The sequence below is a fragment of the Camelus ferus genome, chromosome 4, assembly GCF_009834535.1.
Source record: "Camelus ferus isolate YT-003-E chromosome 4, BCGSAC_Cfer_1.0, whole genome shotgun sequence".
Classification (NCBI taxonomy): domain Eukaryota; kingdom Metazoa; phylum Chordata; class Mammalia; order Artiodactyla; family Camelidae; genus Camelus; species Camelus ferus.
This window is the reverse complement of record NC_045699.1, coordinates 57,629,096-57,648,291: the sequence shown is the minus strand read 5'-3', so window position 1 is coordinate 57,648,291 and position 19,196 is coordinate 57,629,096. Positions and strand designations below refer to the sequence as shown.

At 51.4% G+C, this 19,196-nt stretch overlaps 2 protein-coding genes across 9 annotated transcripts in view; both read left to right on the top strand.

Moving 5' to 3' along the window:
- The window catches only part of WHRN (whirlin), an 80,112-nt gene extending 72,120 nt beyond the window's left edge, over positions 1 to 7,992 (top strand). For 4 of the 7 annotated variants that reach the window (XM_032478275.1, XM_032478271.1, XM_032478276.1 and 1 more), the window contains 5 exons: positions 2,334 to 2,405; positions 3,600 to 4,143; positions 6,019 to 6,200; positions 6,704 to 6,826; positions 7,113 to 7,992. In XM_032478275.1, the coding sequence (XP_032334166.1) occupies positions 2,334 to 2,405; positions 3,600 to 4,143; positions 6,019 to 6,200; positions 6,704 to 6,826; positions 7,113 to 7,295 (1,104 nt within the window). In that variant the 3' untranslated portion in view covers positions 7,296 to 7,992. The remainder of the gene's footprint in view (positions 1 to 2,333; positions 2,406 to 3,599; positions 4,144 to 6,018; positions 6,201 to 6,703; positions 6,827 to 7,112) is intronic. The other 3 variants (XM_032478272.1, XM_032478273.1, XM_032478274.1) reach the window with 2 other exon arrangements.
- A 3,598-nt stretch (positions 7,993 to 11,590) lies between these two features.
- AKNA (AT-hook transcription factor) overlaps positions 11,591 to 19,196 on the top strand; it is a 53,111-nt gene continuing 45,505 nt past the window's right edge. Inside the window, exon 1 of one of the 2 annotated variants that reach the window (XM_032478267.1) lies at positions 11,591 to 11,866. The gene's annotated coding sequence lies outside the window, so the exon portion shown is untranslated. Of the gene's footprint in view, positions 11,867 to 11,904; positions 12,423 to 19,196 lie in introns of those variants that run through there. The other variant, XM_032478268.1, reaches the window with a different exon arrangement.

The following is a 19,196-nucleotide window of genomic DNA, read 5'->3' as shown; positions in this document are numbered from 1 at the left end:
TGCCCCAGAGGCATGAGGGGACCAGATGGGGAGCCCTGGGTGAGAAAGCCTCAGGGCTGGAAGGGCGGAGCATCGTGTTGGCTGGTGAGTTCACATAGTTGGCCTTTCTGACCGTGTGCCCTTTGCCCGCCCAGAATGCTCAAGGTCAGGAGCTCATTCCAGATGAGGGTCAGTGTGAAGTGACCTGGCAGCCTCTGCCCTATATATGGACTCGGGGGTGCCTTCCATCCCCTCTACTGCCTTGACCTTCACTCATACCACTGTTACTGCTCCCCACGATGACTTGCAGTAGCTGCCTTGCTCAGTTCTCTGCCCCCTTGGGCCTCCTCATGACAGCCAGAATTATTGATTAATTCATTCAGCCATTGATTCATTCATGGATTCATTAGTTTGCTTATTAAATATTTATCATGCAGCCACTATCCTGAACACTGAGGATAGAGTAGGGACCAGGTAGTTACAAGTCCTGCCTTTGAGGAGTTTTTATCCTAGTGGGAGACACCAGACAATAAGCAAATCAACATTATCACATCAGGTGGTGATAATTTTTTATTTTTTAAAGGAGTAACTGGGGGTTGAACCCAGGGCCTTGTGCATGCTAAGCATGCGCTCTACCACTTGAGCTATACCCTGCCCTCTACCCTGGTGATAAATCTTATACAGAAAAACAAAACAGGGTCAGGTGTTAGAAATGGTGTGGGGACGTGGGGAGGGGTGCTGTTTTAAACAGGGCTGGTCTAGGAAGGCCTTGCTGATGTCAGAACTAAGTGAAGTGAGAGTGAGTCAGTAGTGCAGGCAGAACAGTGAGTGCAAAGGCCCTGAGGCAGGAACCACCCAATCCTGTTGGAGGAGTAGCAAGAAAGGACCCAGTCATTAGGCATACTGAGTGCAGGGTTTGGAATTTCCTCCAAGTAAGATGGAAAGGCCCTGGAGGGTTATGAGCTGGAGAGAGACATTATCTGACCTAAGTTTCAAGATTACATCTTGGGTGCTGGCTGAAGAATAGTAATCAGGTCAAAGGAGAAAAATAAAGCAGGATTGGGGTGGGGGTTGTGATTTTAGGTGGGGTTGTCAGAGTAGACTCTCTTTGAGGAGGTGATAGTTGAGTAAGGTCTGGAAGGAGGTGAGCAAACAGAACATGCCTTGTGGATAGCCACGAGGAATAGTGTTCCAGACAGAAAGAACAGCCAGTATTAAATGTAAGAGCCCTGACATGCCTGCATTGCTTTAGTGTGGCTGGAGAGGAAGTGAGCAAAGGGGATCTTCTTAGAAGGCAAACCTGACCACATCTCTGTGGCAACCCACTGCCCTCAAGCTTAGGTCTAAGCATCTCTTGACTCATGTGGAACCACCCAAGGAGTCTCAAGCATCCTCTATCCTGCTAGCTTTATGCACGCCCTTATCTCTGAAACACCCATCCTTTGTCCACAAGACTCAGCTTTAAGCCCTGCTCCCTCCTCCAGGAAGCCAACCTGGATAACCCCTCCCCAGCTGCATTATATACCTGTGTTTCCTCACCCTGTGCAGTTTCCTCCTTGCTTGTTTTGTCAACTCCACTGTCTCTAAGCTACTGCCTGGAGCACTGAGACTGCTCAGTATTGATCGCTGAACTTGAGACTTGAGCCTGGTGTTGGTCGCAGAGGCTCATTGCCATTCTGGGCCCTGTGAAGGGGAGAGAAATGGCTCCGCTGAGCCCTCAGGAGCCCAGTTTAAAAAGTAGCACTGCTCAGTCTCCCAAGGGTGGCTAGGGATGGCCTCACGGCGGCTCAGTATCACTTGAGGGAGCAGTAGGCTTCTGGTGAGTTAGGAAAGGAAGGAAGAAATGAGTATTTTTGCAAAATAAGCTCCATTTAAACTGTAACCCCCCCCCCCACGTAACATTAAAACCATTAAAATTAAAAGTGAGACAGAGACTTTCTCCATCCACCTCTCACTTGTACCTGGCCATTTCCACACCTTCCTGAGATTCTGTTAGGAGCAGCGTGGAGAAAACCCTTGGGTTTTGAAGGCAATGAGTGCACTGAGCACAGCACTCAGGTCAAGAGTCAGGAATTCCCAGTCAAGGCCAGAGCTACCTACCCCACAGCAGCTCCACGTAGTTCAGGGGAGGCTGGAAAGTCTCCAAGAGATTGAAATCCTTGCAACTGATTTCAAAATGAATGGCAGGAAAAATCGACGTTAATTTTAACGTGCAAATTCCCATGGAGCAGGGCGTATCAGGAGAAACTTGAACCACTTGAAGGTGTCATAGGGGCCATAGAATCTGGTGTCCTAGAAAGCAAATTGGTTTTTCGCTCTCTTATTTGTTCACAGTGCTTTCTTCTCTGTTATAGAACACTCTGGACCTGGAGGAAACTGGGGAGGCCGTCCAGGGCAATCTGAACACCCTCTCAGATGTTTCCCTGGTGAGACCCTTTCACTGTGTTTTGCCTTCCTGGGTCGGCCTGAGGCCCTGGGGCTGGCTCCCTAGTGAGAACCACAGGGAGGGGACCAAGGTCCTCAGCTGCGAGCTCTCTGCTAGTTCTGGGGATTTTAGTCAGCGCTGTCAGGCCATTTGACTGTTTGCCGAGTTGGTGCTACTTTTGCTATGTTATCTGAACGTTAATCATAGCAAGTACTGAAGCATGAAGCGTGGTGGAGAGAACCCCTCAAGGAGGCCATGTGACTACTCTGGAAAAGGGAATTAAACCTAACCTCATGCCTGCCCATCAGCAGTCTGGGCAGCATCACTTTGTGATTCTGACCCAAATAACTTTTGAATGGTCTGGGTTCTGGAGTCAGACTGCCTGGGTTCAAATCCCAGTGTCTGCCACTGACTGTATGACTTTGGTCAAGTTTTGTAACCTCTCTGTGCCTTGGTTTTCCCATCTGTAACATGGGGTAATAACAGTGTACTACCCCATAACTTTGTGGCTGGGGTAAATTTGTTATTCTAAGTAAAGCATTTGGAACAGTGCCTGCACTGCCATCAGAGCTGTGTAAGTGTTGGGTGTTGGCACAGGGAGAAGGGGTATGGGACGACAGTATCCATAGCCAGCACCCCTCGCAGGTCCCTTGCTCACACATTATACACGCTGCTCCCCACCTCCCTACGACTCTGTGCGGTAGATGCGGTTTTCCCCACTGCCCAGAATGCATTCAGAGAGGTTCTGTGCTTCACCCAGAGCCACACAGCACCCCAGCCCATGTCTGTCCACCTTCTTTCCGTTCCCCTCTCCAGTCCTATCGTATACCTCCTGTCTCCAGTAATCATCATAAAGCCTTAAAAAGAAAAGCCAAAGAAAGGCCTTTTTTGTTTTTCCATCTCTGCATCATGCCTCTAATTAACTCCCACTCCCTGTGACAAGCCCTGGCTGATGCCAAGAACTTCAATTCCCAAAGGTAACGATGCTGTCCCCAGAGACGCCAGCCAAGATCCCAACGCTTATCAGTTGCTGAGATGCTGGGAGAAGTTTTCCACTCAGGTGTTGCATTATTCAGAGCAGCGTGGCCAAGCGCTGATAGAGCGGGGACGGAATTCCAGCCGGGGTGCTCTGCTCTCCCCTCTACCAGCTGCAATGGGCTCTGACTCCTTCTACTCCTGTTGGGTCTTTTGGCAGGATGATGTCAAGTCCACTTCCAAGGGGCTGCCTAGCTACAAGCCACCGCCTCCCCCACCACCTCTGGTCCAAGGCCACAACCACCCGCTCGCCCAGCCAAGGAAGCTGGGTAGAGAGGACCTCCAGCCGCCTTCCTCTGCATCTTCCCACTCTGGCATCATCTTCTCGGCTCCACGGAACCACAGCCCACCAGCAGGCACCACACCCGCCCCAGAGGACTCCTCTGGTTCAGCACAGGACTCGCCCTCCTCCCCCATCTACACCTCTGTCTCCCCAGCCAACCCTGGCTCCAAGAGGCCACTAGATGCCCATCTGGCCCTGGTCAACCAGCACCCCATCGGCCCCTTCCCACGGGTCCAGTCACCCCCATACCTGAAGAGCCCCCCTGCAGAGGCCACGCTGGCCGGGGGCGGCCTTCCACCACTCTCCCCCTCTGGACGCCCAGACCAGACGGGCACAAACCAGCACTTTGTCTTGGTGGAGGTGCACCGCCCGGACAGCGAGCCTGACGTGAACGAAGTGAGGGCGCTGCCCCAGACACGCAGTGAGTGCCAGCAGACCCTGGGCGGGCTGGGCTTGGGGTGCTGCTATGTCATCTTAGGAGGGGTCCCTGTCCCCTCTGGGTTGACCTGCTCGTCACAGCCAAGATGGGACCAAGTGCTCACCCAGTAAGGGGCCTTCTAGCTCAGGCATTCCCCACTCAGGGTCAGGGGGGCCGGGGAACAGGGTCCTGAGCCTGCATTGAGGGGCTTTGGAGGCAGAGGTGGGAATATGAGTCCCAGCTCTGCCATCACTGGCTGTGTGGCTGTGATGACCAGCTGCCATGCTTTCCCATCATGGATCAGAGGTAACAGTGACAGTCCTGCCAGGTCGCAGTGAGGGTTGGTCTCCTTCTCCAGGGTCCCCGGACCTGGTCACGCTGCACTCCCCTGTAAGTCTTCCCAAAAGGTTGAGCCTATTCATGGCAGGGGTGGCTTCTGTGATCTCTGTCCCTCAGGGCCAGGCACAGAGCAGGTGCTGGGGAAAGGTGGGTATTGAAATTGCAGTCTCTGGACCCCTGGAGGTCTGCAGGGTCAGAGTGCAGGCTCAACCTTTCAGACCACCGGGTTGGGGGGTGGGCACAGCCCGAGGCTCCAGCCCCTGGGTATCCAGAGGACGTCCAGCTGGAGGGAAGGGTAGAGCCTACTTTCCACTCTGGAAAGCCTGAGCCCCCTGCAGGCTCTGGAACCCCTCCTTCCTATTAGTGAGTTGGGTCCACTTGGTTGGATTCTGCTGCCATCTTGTGGCTAAATGTCACGTGGGGCCACTGTGGCCAGAGAAGGTGGCCGGCAGGCCAGGTCAGGGGATGTTAACTGAACACCTGCTGTATGACAAGCAGTGGGCAGACCAGGACGCAGAATGTGGGGTCCCTGCATTGTGTAGCTCACTGAGGGAAGGCAGCTAGGCGGAGATCAGGCAGGATGTGGTGCGAGAAACTGGAGCTATCATAGATGATTCACTCCAGACCTGGCACTGAGCCGGACACACATGATAACAGATGCTAACAGGTGTACAGCCATCTCTTTGTGCCGGAAACACTCTTCTAAGGACATTGCCTGTGTTAGTAATGCATCTAATCTTCCCAACAGCCCTGTGAGGCTGGTACTGTTATTATCCCCATTTTACAGATGAAGAGACTGAGGCACAGAGAGTAACTATGGAGCCAAGCGGTCTGGCATTAGCCTGTTCTCTTGATTGCTTCACCCCATACGTCATAACCGTTAGTCTTTATGGTAACCCTGTGGGATAGGCATTGTTGCCTCTGTGTTAGAACAAGAATGTGAAGGCTCAGAGAGGCTGTGTAACTCACCCAGGATTGTGTAGCTGGTCAGAGGGGATTCACACTCCACTTGCCAGACCCCAGAGTGTCTCAAACTCAGGGATCAAGCCGTTACATACACAGTGAAGCGGCTTGGTTTGAATGGCGGACCAGAGGGTGTGTGTCCACCACTCAGCTCAGGCCACATGGGTCAGTAGGGGTACAGACCAGATACAGCAGATCTTTTTTTCTTTTTGAGAAGCTAGAAATTTAACTTTTATGTGAAATCTCCTAATTTGAACTTGTTGGTCCATTGTTAAAAATTGACAGCACTGTGAGAGTTAAAAAACAAAACAAAGCCAAACCCATATTTGTGGGCTGAGTTTGCCTTCTGACCTCTGTTTTAATCATTAAGCCAGAGGCAGTCAAGGCCGACATCCTGGAAGTGGCAGCCTTGGGGCCAGGCCTGGTTGGAAGGGCACGTCTCGGTAGGTGGAAAGGTAGCAGGGAGTCTGCCCAGGGAAATCCCCCCAGCCTTCCAGCCTGCAGCTCAGCTCCTCCAGGATGCCCAGGCCCGACCCCAGTTGTATAAACTACCACTCTCCTGTTCCCCGCTTCCAGCAGCCTCCACGCTCTCCCAGCTCTCGGACAGCGGGCAGACGCTGAGCGAGGACAGTGGCGTGGATGCTGGTGAGGCAGAGGCCAGTGCCCCAGGCCGAAGCAGACAGACGGCATCCACCAGGAGCAAGAGTAGCAAGGAGATGCCTTGGAATGAGAGGACCACCGAGGGGGCCACCAAACCGGTGAGCAAGGAGGAGGGGGTACAAATGATGGGGGAAGCACCCAACCCAGGTGAAGAAGAGGAAGGAGGTCTTGACCAGAGTTCGGCTTGACAAGTGACCACAGGAAGTGAGCCCCCATCATTGGAGGGATGTGGGTGTCCAGAAAGAATGCTACATTTGGAGGCTGAAGTTCCAGTTTAAGTCCTCCTTTGCCGCTGACAGTGACAAGCCAAGCACTGAAGGTTGATCTCAGGGATCTTTAAGCTCAGTTCTGACATGGTGGCCGGGGCAGTCAGTCCTGCTGCCACCACCAGGCAGCTTTGGGCCAGCCCTTTAACCTCCCAAACCTCAGGGATTTTTGTAGCAGTTAGAGAGCTAGAACACCAAGTGCTGTGCTTAGTGCTAGCACACTGCAGGCTCCTGTCGCAGGGCTGGAGTCTGTGCCCTGTTGGCCCAGAGGCCTGTCGTAGCCAGTCCAGCCCGCAGGTCAGGCCTGTCACTGGTTTCCTTCCTCACACCTGCAGCCCGGACTCCTGGAGCCCACATCCACCCTCATCCGCGTGAAAAAAAGTGCAGCCACCCTGGGCATCGCCATCGAGGGTGGCGCCAACACCCGCCAGCCCCTGCCTAGGATCGTCACCATTCAGGTATGTCCCCAGGGGCCCACTTGACCATCTCTCCCTGCCCCTGAAGGACCCTCTCTCAGCCCAGGGGGTTGCCACACCCAGAGGTGACCCAGCACTCAAAGGCAGACCCAGGCTTATACCACCTTTGTTCTCACTGTTCTCTCAGTTTTCCTCATCAGGGCTGTGGACACCCAGAGTGTAACTATCTGGTTGGCAGTGGCGGGCCTGACTTGATGAATGGTCAGGGCCAGGCTGGCCCAGCCCTCAGGCACCCCATGTGCCCATGGCCTGTGTCTCGCCCCTGCAGCGAGGCGGCTCAGCCCACAACTGTGGGCAGCTCAAGGTGGGCCACGTGATCCTGGAAGTGAACGGGGTGACGCTTCGGGGCAAGGAGCATCGGGAGGCCGCACGCATCATCGCAGAGGCCTTCAAGACCAAGGAACGTGACTACATCGACTTTCTGGTCACCGAGTTCAATGTGATGCTCTAGGGTCCGAGGCCCGAGGGCCTCCCACCGCTGCCCAGCCCCTGGCCCTGGTCCCTCCTCCCTCCTGACACTGTTGAGCTTCTTGAGGGGCGGGTGCTGCATGGCCAGGATAGCAGGAAGACATCCCCTTACTCCTCATGGCCCACTGGACCAGACCCAGGGGAAGAGAGCCAGGCCAGGCAAACAGAAGGTTAGGTCGGGATCTGGTGCTGTACCCAGGACATAGTAGGCACTCAATACAAGCCTGGGTTTAGGGAAGGGAAGAAAGGAAGGGCATGCCTGTGTCTTGACACGTCCACCTGAGGCCTCCCAGGGCTCTGGGTTGGATGGAAGGCACTGTTGCCCTCCAGCCAGCGAGGAGCTGGCCCATCCCCGGATGCCCGAGCCTTTGTCTGGAGTGAAGTCACATGAGAATCCATAGGCGTGGCCCCAGCCAGGGAGGCTCTTGCAGGACCTTCAGTGCCACAGATAAGCATCAGGCACCCCTCGTTCACACCCCTGTTCCTCCTAACTCCTCATCCCCCAAGGTATTTATTATTTATTTCCCTCCCCCCACACCTGGGGACCCCAAGACCCCAGCCAGCTTTCTACCGTACCCCTAGCCTATCCCAGAGGCTGCCTTGCAGGTGACCAGCGACTTCAGTGTATTTATATACAGAGCTTATGACTTTAATTTTTCAATAAAGAGATCTGAACAAGGTTAGGATCCAGCATGCTATGTGGCCTGCGCGGCTGGGGTTTTGCTTGCTTGCCGTGGAGAGATGGGTGGGTAGGACAGATGGAGGCCCCCAAACATTGCACTTTCTCTGCCCCTTACGGCTCAGTCTGGGTCACACAGCGGCTGTGCAGGGGCACTTGAGCCGCACCCACATCTTGGAGCACCTTACTTGAAGGCTATTTACATATAATGTTTTTAGATCAAAATGCACAGGTAACTTTAAATGTTAAACTATAATGCTATACGCCTAAAACTTACAGAATAATTAAAAAATGCACACATATGTTATGGGGCAGAAAGAACAATGTGCACAAATGAAAACACAGAAAGGTGGCTTGTCTTGGGGCTGGTCCCAGAAGCTGACTCTGAGATGAGGATGTGTGTGCAGGTGATTCATTAAGGAAGTGTGGGGGAGAGGCCAGTGAAGCAGTGGAGGAGTCAGGAGGGGAGGTAAGGAGGCCAAGCAGGATGTGATTTCAGGCAAAGTCCTGCGGGGCAGCTGCAGCCTGATCCCATGAGAGACACTGGAGTGTAAGTTTGGGGTAGAGTTGTCCCCACTCAGGGCAAAAGGACAAGGCTTTCATGTTGTCAGTCTTTGGACAAGGTCTGGAGGGGAGGGCAGAGGCAGTGAATTCCCAGTCACTTCCCACCCTCCACCTGTGCAGGCCAAGCTGGTCCAGGAGCCCAGGGCAGTGGGTATTAGAAGTAAAAACACATGGAGGGGACAGGAAGGGGAAGGGGGCAAAAAATGGTCTGCTATACGGCCCCACTATCAGCCCTAGTGCCCAGCTCCTTTATCCCCAGGCTTTCTCTGGGCCAAAAAGAGTTTGAGAAGTCCTGCTTTGTCCAGCCCTGTGCTCAGGGTTCTTCCAGAAGTGGGTGGGGCGCAGTTGATTCCACAGATTTGCACCAGATCTTGCTCTTAGCTACTCCTGTCCTTTCCCCAGCTTAAGGAGACCACCTGAGGCCAGAGCCCTGGATGCCACTTGACCTCTGAAGCAACTAGTATCTCCAAAGTCCCCTGACCCTCCCAGGGGACTCTGTATGCCCTTCCCCAGGCCTTGTACCCCTGGAGGGAATAACCCTTACCTTGTTGCAAGAGGGCTTTGTCAGGCCCCATATCTCCTGGCATTACCCTCCAAATCCTGTGTGATCACAGGCAAGTGATTTCACCTTTCTGAGCCCAAGTTCTCTATCTAGAAAATGGATGTGGTAAACTGAATAATAGTCCCCAAAGGTATCTCGATCCTGTTATGTGTGAATGTTACCTTATGTGGTGAAGGGAGATGTGATAAAGGCATTTAGATGGGAAGGTTATCCTGGATTATCTGGTTAGGCTCAATGTAATCACAAGGGTCCTTGTGAGAGGGAGATTTGAAACAAGAGAGGAAAAGGTGTGTTGTGATGATGGAAACAGAGGTTGGAGTTATGCACTTCGAAGATGGAGGAAGAGAACATAAATCCAGGAATATAGGCAGCCATGTAGAAGCTGAAAAGGGCAAGGAAATGGATTCTCCCTGAGAGCTTGCAGAAGGAACTGACCTCACTGACACCTTGACGTTAGCCAGGTGAGACTGACTTTGGATTTCTGACCTCTCTTTTTAAGAACAAATTAGTGTTGTTTTAAACCATGAACTGGTGGTAATTTGTTACAGCAGCCACAGGAAATAAATACAATGGGGATACTGCTACTTGCCTCTGATGGAGGCTGGGATGCTGTGTGTGGGCTCAGAGTACCAGACTCAGAGTAAGCCCCAAGGAGATGATTGTTGTCAAGATGATGGTGAACGAAGGAGCCCTCTGGCCTTATAAACACCACATCTCTTCCAGGTCCAAGTCCCTGTGCATCTGTTGTGAATTGAGAGGGTTTTGTCTATTACTGACTCGCTGTGTGAATTTCAGGCCAGTTATTGACCTGCTCTATGAACTCCAGGGCAGGTCATGACCTCCCATGTCCTGAACCAGCCATCTCCCCACCCAGTCCAACCCCAGGGGTCTGGGAGCTCCCAGCAGCCGCTACCCACAGTTCCAAGTTTGTACTCTGAAAATAAAAAAAGGATGAGAATGAGTTTATGGAACTGCTGCTTCTGAAATTCCTAGGCCTGACTCTGGGGTTGCAGACCATTGGGTGTGAGGGTCCCCCTCGCCAGTGGAATTTTAAACCTAAAAACATTCCTTTGCAGACAGTCTTAGAAAGGCCAAGCTGCTTGCCCAAAATTGCATAGCTAGTGAGTGGTACAGGACAAATTTGGGCCCTCGGCTGCGTGAGGTACACAACATGAAGCTCCAAGATAAGCAAGTGTCCTGATGTCTTTTGAAGGGACCCAATACCATGAGCTAAGGCAGCTTGGATATTGGGAGAGGGAGGGGCCAGAAGTCCACCTGGCCACATATACCTGTGGCCCTAACATCTTTACTCATAATGCCAGAGCTGGAGGGGGAAGGTACAGTTTCAGGGCCTGCTGTTAGATGAAGGAGAAGACAAGAAGAGGGCAAATTTTTGGTTTGAGCCAGGGCCTGCCCAAGCAAGTGCGAAGCTGACCTTTAAATCACCTGGCATCTTCTCTGCTTTGGAGAAAGCAGGGTGAGGGGTGGTGGAGTAGCCCACTGTGAGAATCACAAGGACAGAGAACAAGGCATAGCTCAGATTCCCACACCACAGAGTTTGACACTTTGAATCAAATTCTACCTTCACCACTTCCTGGCTGTGTAATCTTGGGTAAGTCACTTAACCTCTCTGAGGGTCAATTTTCTCATCTTTAAATGGGGAGTATAATACTAACCTAACTTGTGAGTTATTGTAAGGAGTAGCAAAAATGTTTGCCCCTGGCACAGAGGAAGATTTTAGTGACTAGAAGCTGCTACTGTGATTACAATTAGTCATGAGTGTAAGGAGTCACTGGCAACCTGGGGAACTGGGAAGAGCTTTCTGCCAAGAGGAAAGAGAATTGGGCTGCAACACGACTACACAGCTGGATGCCAGACCTTGGGCAAGTCACTTCCTGTCTCTGGGCCTATTACACCCGTCTGTGAAACAGGATTGGTGGAGGAGTCCTTTAAGTTAGTGTCATTAATTTATTCTTTATAGGCCTTGTACAATGTTTATGTATTTATTTAGCCCCGTCAGCAACCCTGTGAGGCGAGAATTAAGAATCTCATTTACCGGAGGTTCATTGGCAGCCAGTGGCGGAACTGGGGCGAGAGCCTAGGCCAGTTTGACACCTTACATTGCCATCCCTCACGGTGTTTCAGTGAACAATGGATTTTTTCTGTCCTGTTCTCACTGCAGGACCTTGAGGAAGTTCTCATCTCTCTCCAGGCCTGCTTTTCCGCGCTTGTCTAATGATGGTTCGGAGTAGAATACACTTAGAGGGTAATGATATTACCTACTTACCTGACAGAGAGGATCGAGTAGAGTAAAAAGTATACAACAGTGTCTGACACATAATAAGTGCTCAAGAAAAGTTTACTGTTACGAAGCAGTCGTTTCAGCTATCAGGATTTGTGATTTCTTCCTCAGTGTGGCTCTGTGCGACCCGGCACAAATGTCTTAACTCCAGGCCTCAGTCTCTCGGGCTGCAGTTGGGCGGGTTCCAGAAAGACACGCAGTCTCCCAGATTTGAGATTTTTCTGTCCTGGAGCAGCGTCGGAACCCCTAGGGGCGGGCCGTAAACTGCCGCCTCTCTGCGATTGGTGGGGCTTCCAGAGGCCCCGCCTCCCGGGGCCGCGCCCCGGCCGTCACAGGCCGGCCTCCGAGATTATGCAAAATGTCGCCGCCCCGCCCCGCGCCGGGATTGGAGGCCTTTGTTTGCCGCTCAACTCCAGGAAACCACCCGCGCCCCGCCGCGGCCAGCAGGTGAGAGGCAGGGAGGGGCTCGCGGTGGGTCTAGGGCGGGTCCTGGCCCCTCGCCGGGTCTCAGTTTCTCAGTCGGGGGAATGGGGAGGGAGAGAGGACAGAGTGGATGGGCTCAGATCCACAGTTACCGCGCTGCTTTCGGCCTCTCCCACGTGGAAACCCCTGCGCACGGGAAGGAGACTGATAGCTGCTCCAGGAATGGGAGGGAGCCCTGGAGGGGCTATCAGGATCTGAGTCCAAACCCCGCCGGTTTCGGGATTGCGCAGTCCCCACTCTCTGGCCTCAGTCTCCATCTCCGTGCAATGGGGGCGTTGGCTTTCTCTCTGTCTCCAGCTGGGGCTGGTCACAGGGAGGGGAGGGGTCCCGAGGGAATCGGGGGTGGTCCTTGGCGGGGCCTCTGGCAGTGTTTGGGTTGGAGGTGTGGCCCGGGTAACTGTGGTTACTGGGGAGGTGGGACTTCTCTGTCCAGGGATTTGTGTGATACTCGCTCACCCGGCAACAACCTGCGCAGCCTGACAACTCGGAGCCACGCGCCCTCCCCGGACGCCTAACGCAGGTTTCTTTTCCTCTTTTCGGCAGGGGTAGGGAGGTAGAGCAAGGGCCAGCATGAGGGTGGGCAGCTCCGACAGTGGTAGGAACTGGAACGGACTGCAGGAATAAGGCCAACCTCTCTTGGTACACAGATGGGGAGACTGAGGCCCAAAGAGGGGCTGAGATTTGCCCAAGAGGGCACAATGTGGCGGGCACAGGGCTGGCCTCTCCCTAGTGTGGTGGCTCTGGCACAGGTAGAGCCAGAGCCTTCTGGCTGCGCAACCTTGGACGAGGATTTTCCCTACTCCTTTTCCCTGGCTTTTGTTAAAAGAAATGACAAGTTGGAGTGGATTATTACCTACGTTTCAAAAGCTTCTGCTTCTAAGTAAAAAAGTTGGAAAGGAAAGGTGCTGATAACAAACCCGAGCTATTTGGAGCTGAGAAGAGAGGCTGAGACAAGCTGCAGTGAAAAGAGACATTGTTCCTGTCCTCTAGAACAGAAAGAGAAGAAATGAGTGAAACTAAAGCACGAAGGACTGAAGTTAGATCCATACAGGGACTTCCCAATAGACATTTCCATGCACCTCCTTTGGAGTTGGTGGGTTTAATTTTTTGGCTATTGGCTTTGTTTTGTCAAGAAACAGGATTTCTGCCTATCCGTTTGAGGGTGCCTAACTCTGTTACTCACCAATAGAGGTTGGACCCCGGGGTCTTTGGGAGACTATTTGGATTTATTCCCAGGGGTGGTCTCAGTTCACCGGAAAGAGGGAGAAGATGCCCATGTGAGGCCTTTGTCTCCCAAAGTCCAGCAGTTTGCATTTGAAACGTGGTTTGGGCTGTTTCTTGCAAGGGGGTTTCATCAGCTCCCATCAGCCTGGAGAGTCCACTAGAGGTGCCAGGGTTTCCAGAGAGACTGGGAATGGCCCCGGCATTGCGGCTGTCATGCTGAGAGGGTATTTTGGAAACTAGTGCACACTGAGGGCATTTCAATTTACCCCTACGAGGTAGATAAGAAAGAGTATTTTTTTTTAAGCATCTGGCTCTATCACTAGCTGAATTCCAGGTCCTTTTGATGTTTCCTCAGTCCTGGGAGGTGGGGCAGATCTGGAGACTGGGAATTAAAAGAACTTGGATTGAATCCTCAGTCTGGCTTCAGTTCTGAGCACTCACTTTTCCCCTCTGTAAAATGGGAATGGTAATGCCATTTTTAAGGCTCAAGGGAGATGGCATCATAGAAAGTTCTGTTCAATCCACATTCTAAGTTTGGAGAGAAGGAAACTGAGGTCCAGAGAAAAGAAAGAATAACAATAATAATACTATTGATAAAAATAGCTAATGTTATGGAATGCTATATTCCAGACACTGTGCCAAGGGTTTTCCTGCAGTGAGTGAGGTCTGGGAGGGCAGGAGCTCTTGTCCATCTTGTCACCAGTCACCCTCCCTGTGCCCAGGACAGAGCCCTACATGTAGTAGGACTCAGTATATTGTTGTTGATTGCCTAAATCACTTAGCGTTCACATTGTCACCATAAGATGGGTGCTATTGTTGTTTTCATTTTACAAATGAGAAGCCTGAGATTCAGAGAGGTTAAGTTGCTAACCTGAGGTCACACAGCTCTTCGTTGGGGTTAGTCAGTCCTTACTTTGGGATGTTGCAGGGGTGTGTCATCTGAGAGCTGATTGTGTGGATCTCTTCCCAGTGCTGTGTTCAGTGATACCATGTTGGTAGACTGAAATTGACCATAGTAAGGGTATTTATACTATGGAAATTAATAAATGCCGCAATTCTGGGCTTTTTCTCTTTCTTTCTTTCTTTCTTTCTTTCTTTCTTTCTTTCTTTCTTTCTTTCTTTCTTTCTTCTTCCTTCCTTCCTTCCTTCCTTCCTTCCTTCCTTCCTTCCTTTCTTTCTTCCTTTCTTCCTTTCTTCCTTTCTTTCTTTCTTTCTTTCTTCCTTTCATGAGAGCTGCATGTGAAGGCTGTTCGATGCTAGAAGACAAGCCTTGCTTTCCATGGTAGTCAGAAGTTGGAGGGTTCCTGGTGATGTAGGAAACCCCAGGAAAGCCAGGCCAGAAGACTTATGCCCCACTACAGCTCCCGTAAAGTGTGGGATTTTGGAAGGAAGCTTTTATAAGATGAGGCTCCTAGTCTGTGATGTGAGTGATGCAATGTAGCTGCCCTCTGACTTGGGAACAGGTCATTCTGAGCCTGAATTCCAGGCCAAAATGTCTGGCTTTTAACCTGAAAGGGACAGCAGCCATTGATGGTCTTTAAGCAGGGAAAGGCTTGGCCAGAATGATGCTCTAAGAAGATTTATCCAGCAGCATGTGCTGAAGAGATTGGAGAGTGAGTTGGGGTGGGGGCTCTGGGAAGAGGCACTAGTTGACCAGGGGACCAGGAGGAAGCTAACAGCACCCCTGGTTTTCTGAGCACCTCCTGTGAGCTAAGCCCAGCAAATTGTCTTATTACCTTACAGCCATGTCCCTGAGGACTGGGTTACCCTCAGTCTGTAGATGAGGATATCAGGGAGGTTTGGAAACATATCTAAGTTCAGAACTACCAGATTTAGACCCAGGCATCTCTGCCCCCAAACCTTCACATTTTAAATTTCTCAGTCCCTCCTCCATTCCAGCCTTCCATCCCATCTTGGCTCTGATCATCCTTCCCAAGTGTCAGCTGAACTCCAGCTCAGCTGCAGAGAGAGATCCCCTCTCCGAGGGGTAGTCTTGTGCCAGCCCCCAAGATCCTTGCTAGCATTCCCATTACCCTGCACCCCGAGCTGGGCCTAATCTATAGGGGAGGGACCAGTGATCAAAGCCAGATTTGGATGCCCAGCTATGAATCTTCTTGGAGTCTTGAGACTGCAGCCAAGGATCAAGGACTGGGAGGGACCTCGAGGTCCAGCGGGGCATTCAGCTCCCCCAAAGTCAAGGATTCATTTAGAGGGTAATGTTTTACTTGTGGGTGCATATCCAACTCTGCCCCTGATGTGCTGGGTGACTTTGGGCAAGTTGTGTAACCTCTCTGGGCCTTCCCTTATCTGTTAAATGCCTGATTATGAGGCTCCAATCAGACAACACATGCTGTGTCCCAAGACGTTGTGAGTGGCTAAGGCTGGGATTGCTTGCTTTCCTTTTTGTGATCTGCACATAATCCTACATGTTGTGTAATGGCTGTATGTTCCTTGTGAAAAAGCACATGGTGTCAGAGTCTAAAAAGAGGAAGAGAGAAAGTGTGGGATGGGGGTCCTGAATGTCACAGAATGTCAGAGCTGCAAAGACCCTCAAAGGGCCCAACCACTCTTCCCAGCTTTCATAGTTGGAGAAACTGAGGAGGGCCGTGTCCGCGCTCTCACCAGAATGGAGCCCTATACAGTGTACGGTGGTGGCTTTTGTTTGTTTGGCTTTGTTTTTTAATGTTTGTTTTACTCTTATTTTGGGGGAGTGGGTGGGAGGTAATTAGGTTTATTTATTTATTTTTTTAGAGGAGGCACTGGGGATTGAACCCTGGACCCAGTGCATACTAAGCATGCGCTCTACCACTTGAGCTATACCCCCCACCCCATTTTACTCTTATTTTTAAAGCAACTGTTATTTTTAGAAAGTACACATAAGGAAAAAGAGTAAACTTGCCTTAGTTTGTTAACCTAATAGGAATAATTGTGAACATTTTGGAGTACCTCTCTTTTTCCCTCCCTTCCTCCCTCCCTCCTTCCCTTCCCTTCCTCTGTATTTTACTGTATTTTTCTGTAATGGACTCAAACTAGATATATATTAGTTTATAACTGACTTGTTCATGTAACATATCACAGTTCTTTCCCATCACTTCATATTCTTCTACAATTCAACTGTTAATAGCTGCATTATATTCCTTTGAGTGGAAGTATCATAATTTATGTTAATGATCCCCTGTTGTTGGACACTGAGGTTGTTTCCAACCTTTTCACCTACTGTTAAGGTTCAGTCGCAAAGTGACTAAGATTGTAGTGTCTGGATTCAGACGGCTTGATTCAAACCCAGCATGCTCTCCTGTGAAATGGGCATAATAATCCCCACCTCCTTAGATTGGCATGAAGATTAAATAATGAGATCCTAATCCATGGAAAGGCCTTTACAGAATATGTGTGCAATAAAGTTTTGCTGTTAGCCATGCATCCCCAGCATATGCACATTTTGTTGCTGTTGTTTGATTCTTTCCAAGGAACATAAATTTGAGGGTGTGGGTGTGTGTGTTCCTCACTATGGCCACACCCTCCTCATAACCCATGTTTCAGTTGGCTAAGGAAGGCCTGTTTCCTCCCCTCCTTAATGAGTCAGGGTAGGGACACAGTTTCTAGCTGGGTCAGTGACCCCCAGCGTTGATCTGGGGACCTCAGGGAAAAGGGTCACAGGGAGAGAGCAGCCTTTCTCTCCACTTGTGTAAAGGACTCAAAGCTTGAGCTGTGGCTGATATTAGGGAAGTTCCAGAGCCAGGAAAATTACACTCAGTTTTGCAAGGAGCAGGCCATATGAACATTTCATGGATATGGCCAAAGTCATGTGCTCATGAACTCTGTGCCAGCTGGGCACTGGCCAGGACTTGAGGTATATAGTCTCAGTAACCAAGGATCCTGTAAAGTCAGTATTACCCCTATTTTACCGATAAGAAATCTGGGGTTCAGAGAAGTTAAGAGACTTGCCCAAGGCCACACAGCTTTCAAGAGAGAACCTGAGGTCTTTCTATTAACAAAGCCCTTGTGCCCTAAATGCCTGCTCCCTGCAGCCTCCCATCGGCACGGTGTTGCTGCCTGTGTGGGCAAGTGGAATCAAAGAACCCAGGAGATTTAGTACTAGAAGGTCATTTCTGATAACCTCAGAGATAATCTCATTAAGCCCTGAGGCTCCGAAGCTAAGAGAGGGAAAAGCACTTGCCTGATTGATGTCACTCAGGCTGGAACTTGGGTCTCCACTTCCCAAGCCAGGCTTCCATCGGTTCTTCTGGGTCCCCTCCTGCCTCCTCACCCCCACACCCCTGCGGATTTTAACAACGGGGTAAAGTCAGCCCCTGAGCGGAAAGGAGTGTGTGACCTCAGGGTGGATTTTTCTTCCCCAGGGAAAGGAGATGTGGGGCACTCAGGGAGGGGCCGAGGATGAAATAAGAGCCTTCAGCCCCCATGAATCCTCAAGGCACCAGCCCCTGGTTTCCCCCAGGATGTCCAAGAAGCTTGGTGGCCCCACGGTGCCCCCTGGGCCTCAAGACATCATCTAAAGTAGTAACTCTCCAGGGCTCATCACATCAGCGAGCGATGCCCATCCTGGTCCAGGGCCATGTACTGGGTGGCACCGGAAGACTTGAAGACAGACTCATCTTGCAGTCTGGTTAATGTGCCAGGCACTTAGGTGGGGCTCCAAAATGACTATGGAGGGAGGGAGAGGGGAGGGCGGGCAGTGGGAGAGTGGGTGAGAAATGTTAGCGTGTCATGACCCAGGCTCCCGTGGTAAGGACTGGCAGGCTTGTGCAGACGCAGCCCCATGTGGGCAAGCTTCTGATGGAAGCAAGCCCTGGCCATAGTGGTCAAAGGTTTTTGTTTGCTCTTTTGTTTCTGTTGGGTGTCCAGGAACTAATCTCTTCCCCATCTCTGGGCCTCAGTGTCCTGGCCTGTGCAATGGAATCCTACCCCTGTCCCGCCCACTTCCCAAGGCTATTCTTAAGCATCTGGTGCTATGAAGGATGAGAAAGCACCTTAGAAAACCAGAAGGCCCTGTGAGGAACCAGAGCCTCATTATAGAGTTAGAACCTTGGCTTAGTGGATTGTAGTTAGCTGGTAGTAAGCTCCACTCTTGGTTTTATCATGCCCGGGTTATTAATGATCTCTGCAGGGTACACGGCGTGAGCACCAGGCATGGTGGCTAAGAGCTGGGTCTTCATGTGTCTGAATCTCTAGCTGCGCTTAGCAGCTTTGTGACTGTGGGCAAGTTGCTGGGGCTCTTGGGACCTCTGTTTACCCATCTGTAAAATGGGGATGTTAGGCCAGTCTTGCTGGGTTGTTGTAAGGGCCGCAAGCCAGGCTGGGGTGACTGGCTAGATTCAGCAGATGGTCCAGCATGGGTTGCCTGTGCTTATTCTCTGTGTCAGGGCCTGTGTTGGCCACTGGGACATAACATGAGCACTTCACTGAGCTCCCAATTGTCAGGCAGACAGATCTAACATCCAATTCCAAATGGTGAGGCCCCCACGAAGGCACGAGGAGCTGGGATTTGCAGGCTGTCTGGAAGTCACCAGGGAGAAGGAGTGGGGGTTGGGTGACGAGGGGGAGCACCGCACATTTGTCCCAGGACAGCAAAGAGCCCTGTGTTGCCTGAGCTTGCTGAGAGGGGAAAGGCTGGAGCGGCAGCCAGGCTATGGAGTTTCATCTTTCCCAGAGCATCGGGCAGCTAGCTAACAGAGTGTTTTAAGCACAGAAGGGCCGTGTTTGGATACTTCTGTTTTGGAAAGAACCCTTGGAGCAGTGTGAGGAATGGATTGGAGGGACCCAAGAGCTTTCCAGGAGAGGCTGTTATGGGAGGCCATGTGGGGAAGCAGAGACAGATTCTAATGAGATTTAGGAAATAAAATCAATTGGCATTAATGATGGATTGGTTATGGGGTGTCAGGGAGAGGATGATGGTCGGTTCTGGCTTGTGCACATGGGTGAGAGGTGGGCCAAGCTGAGGAAGGTGGCTTTGAGAGTGGCAATATAATGAGCTTGGTTTTGGATAGACGTGGGATTTGGTCCTGCCGGGAGCGGGCACCACACAAGCAAAGGCAGGGAGGAGGGTTAGTAA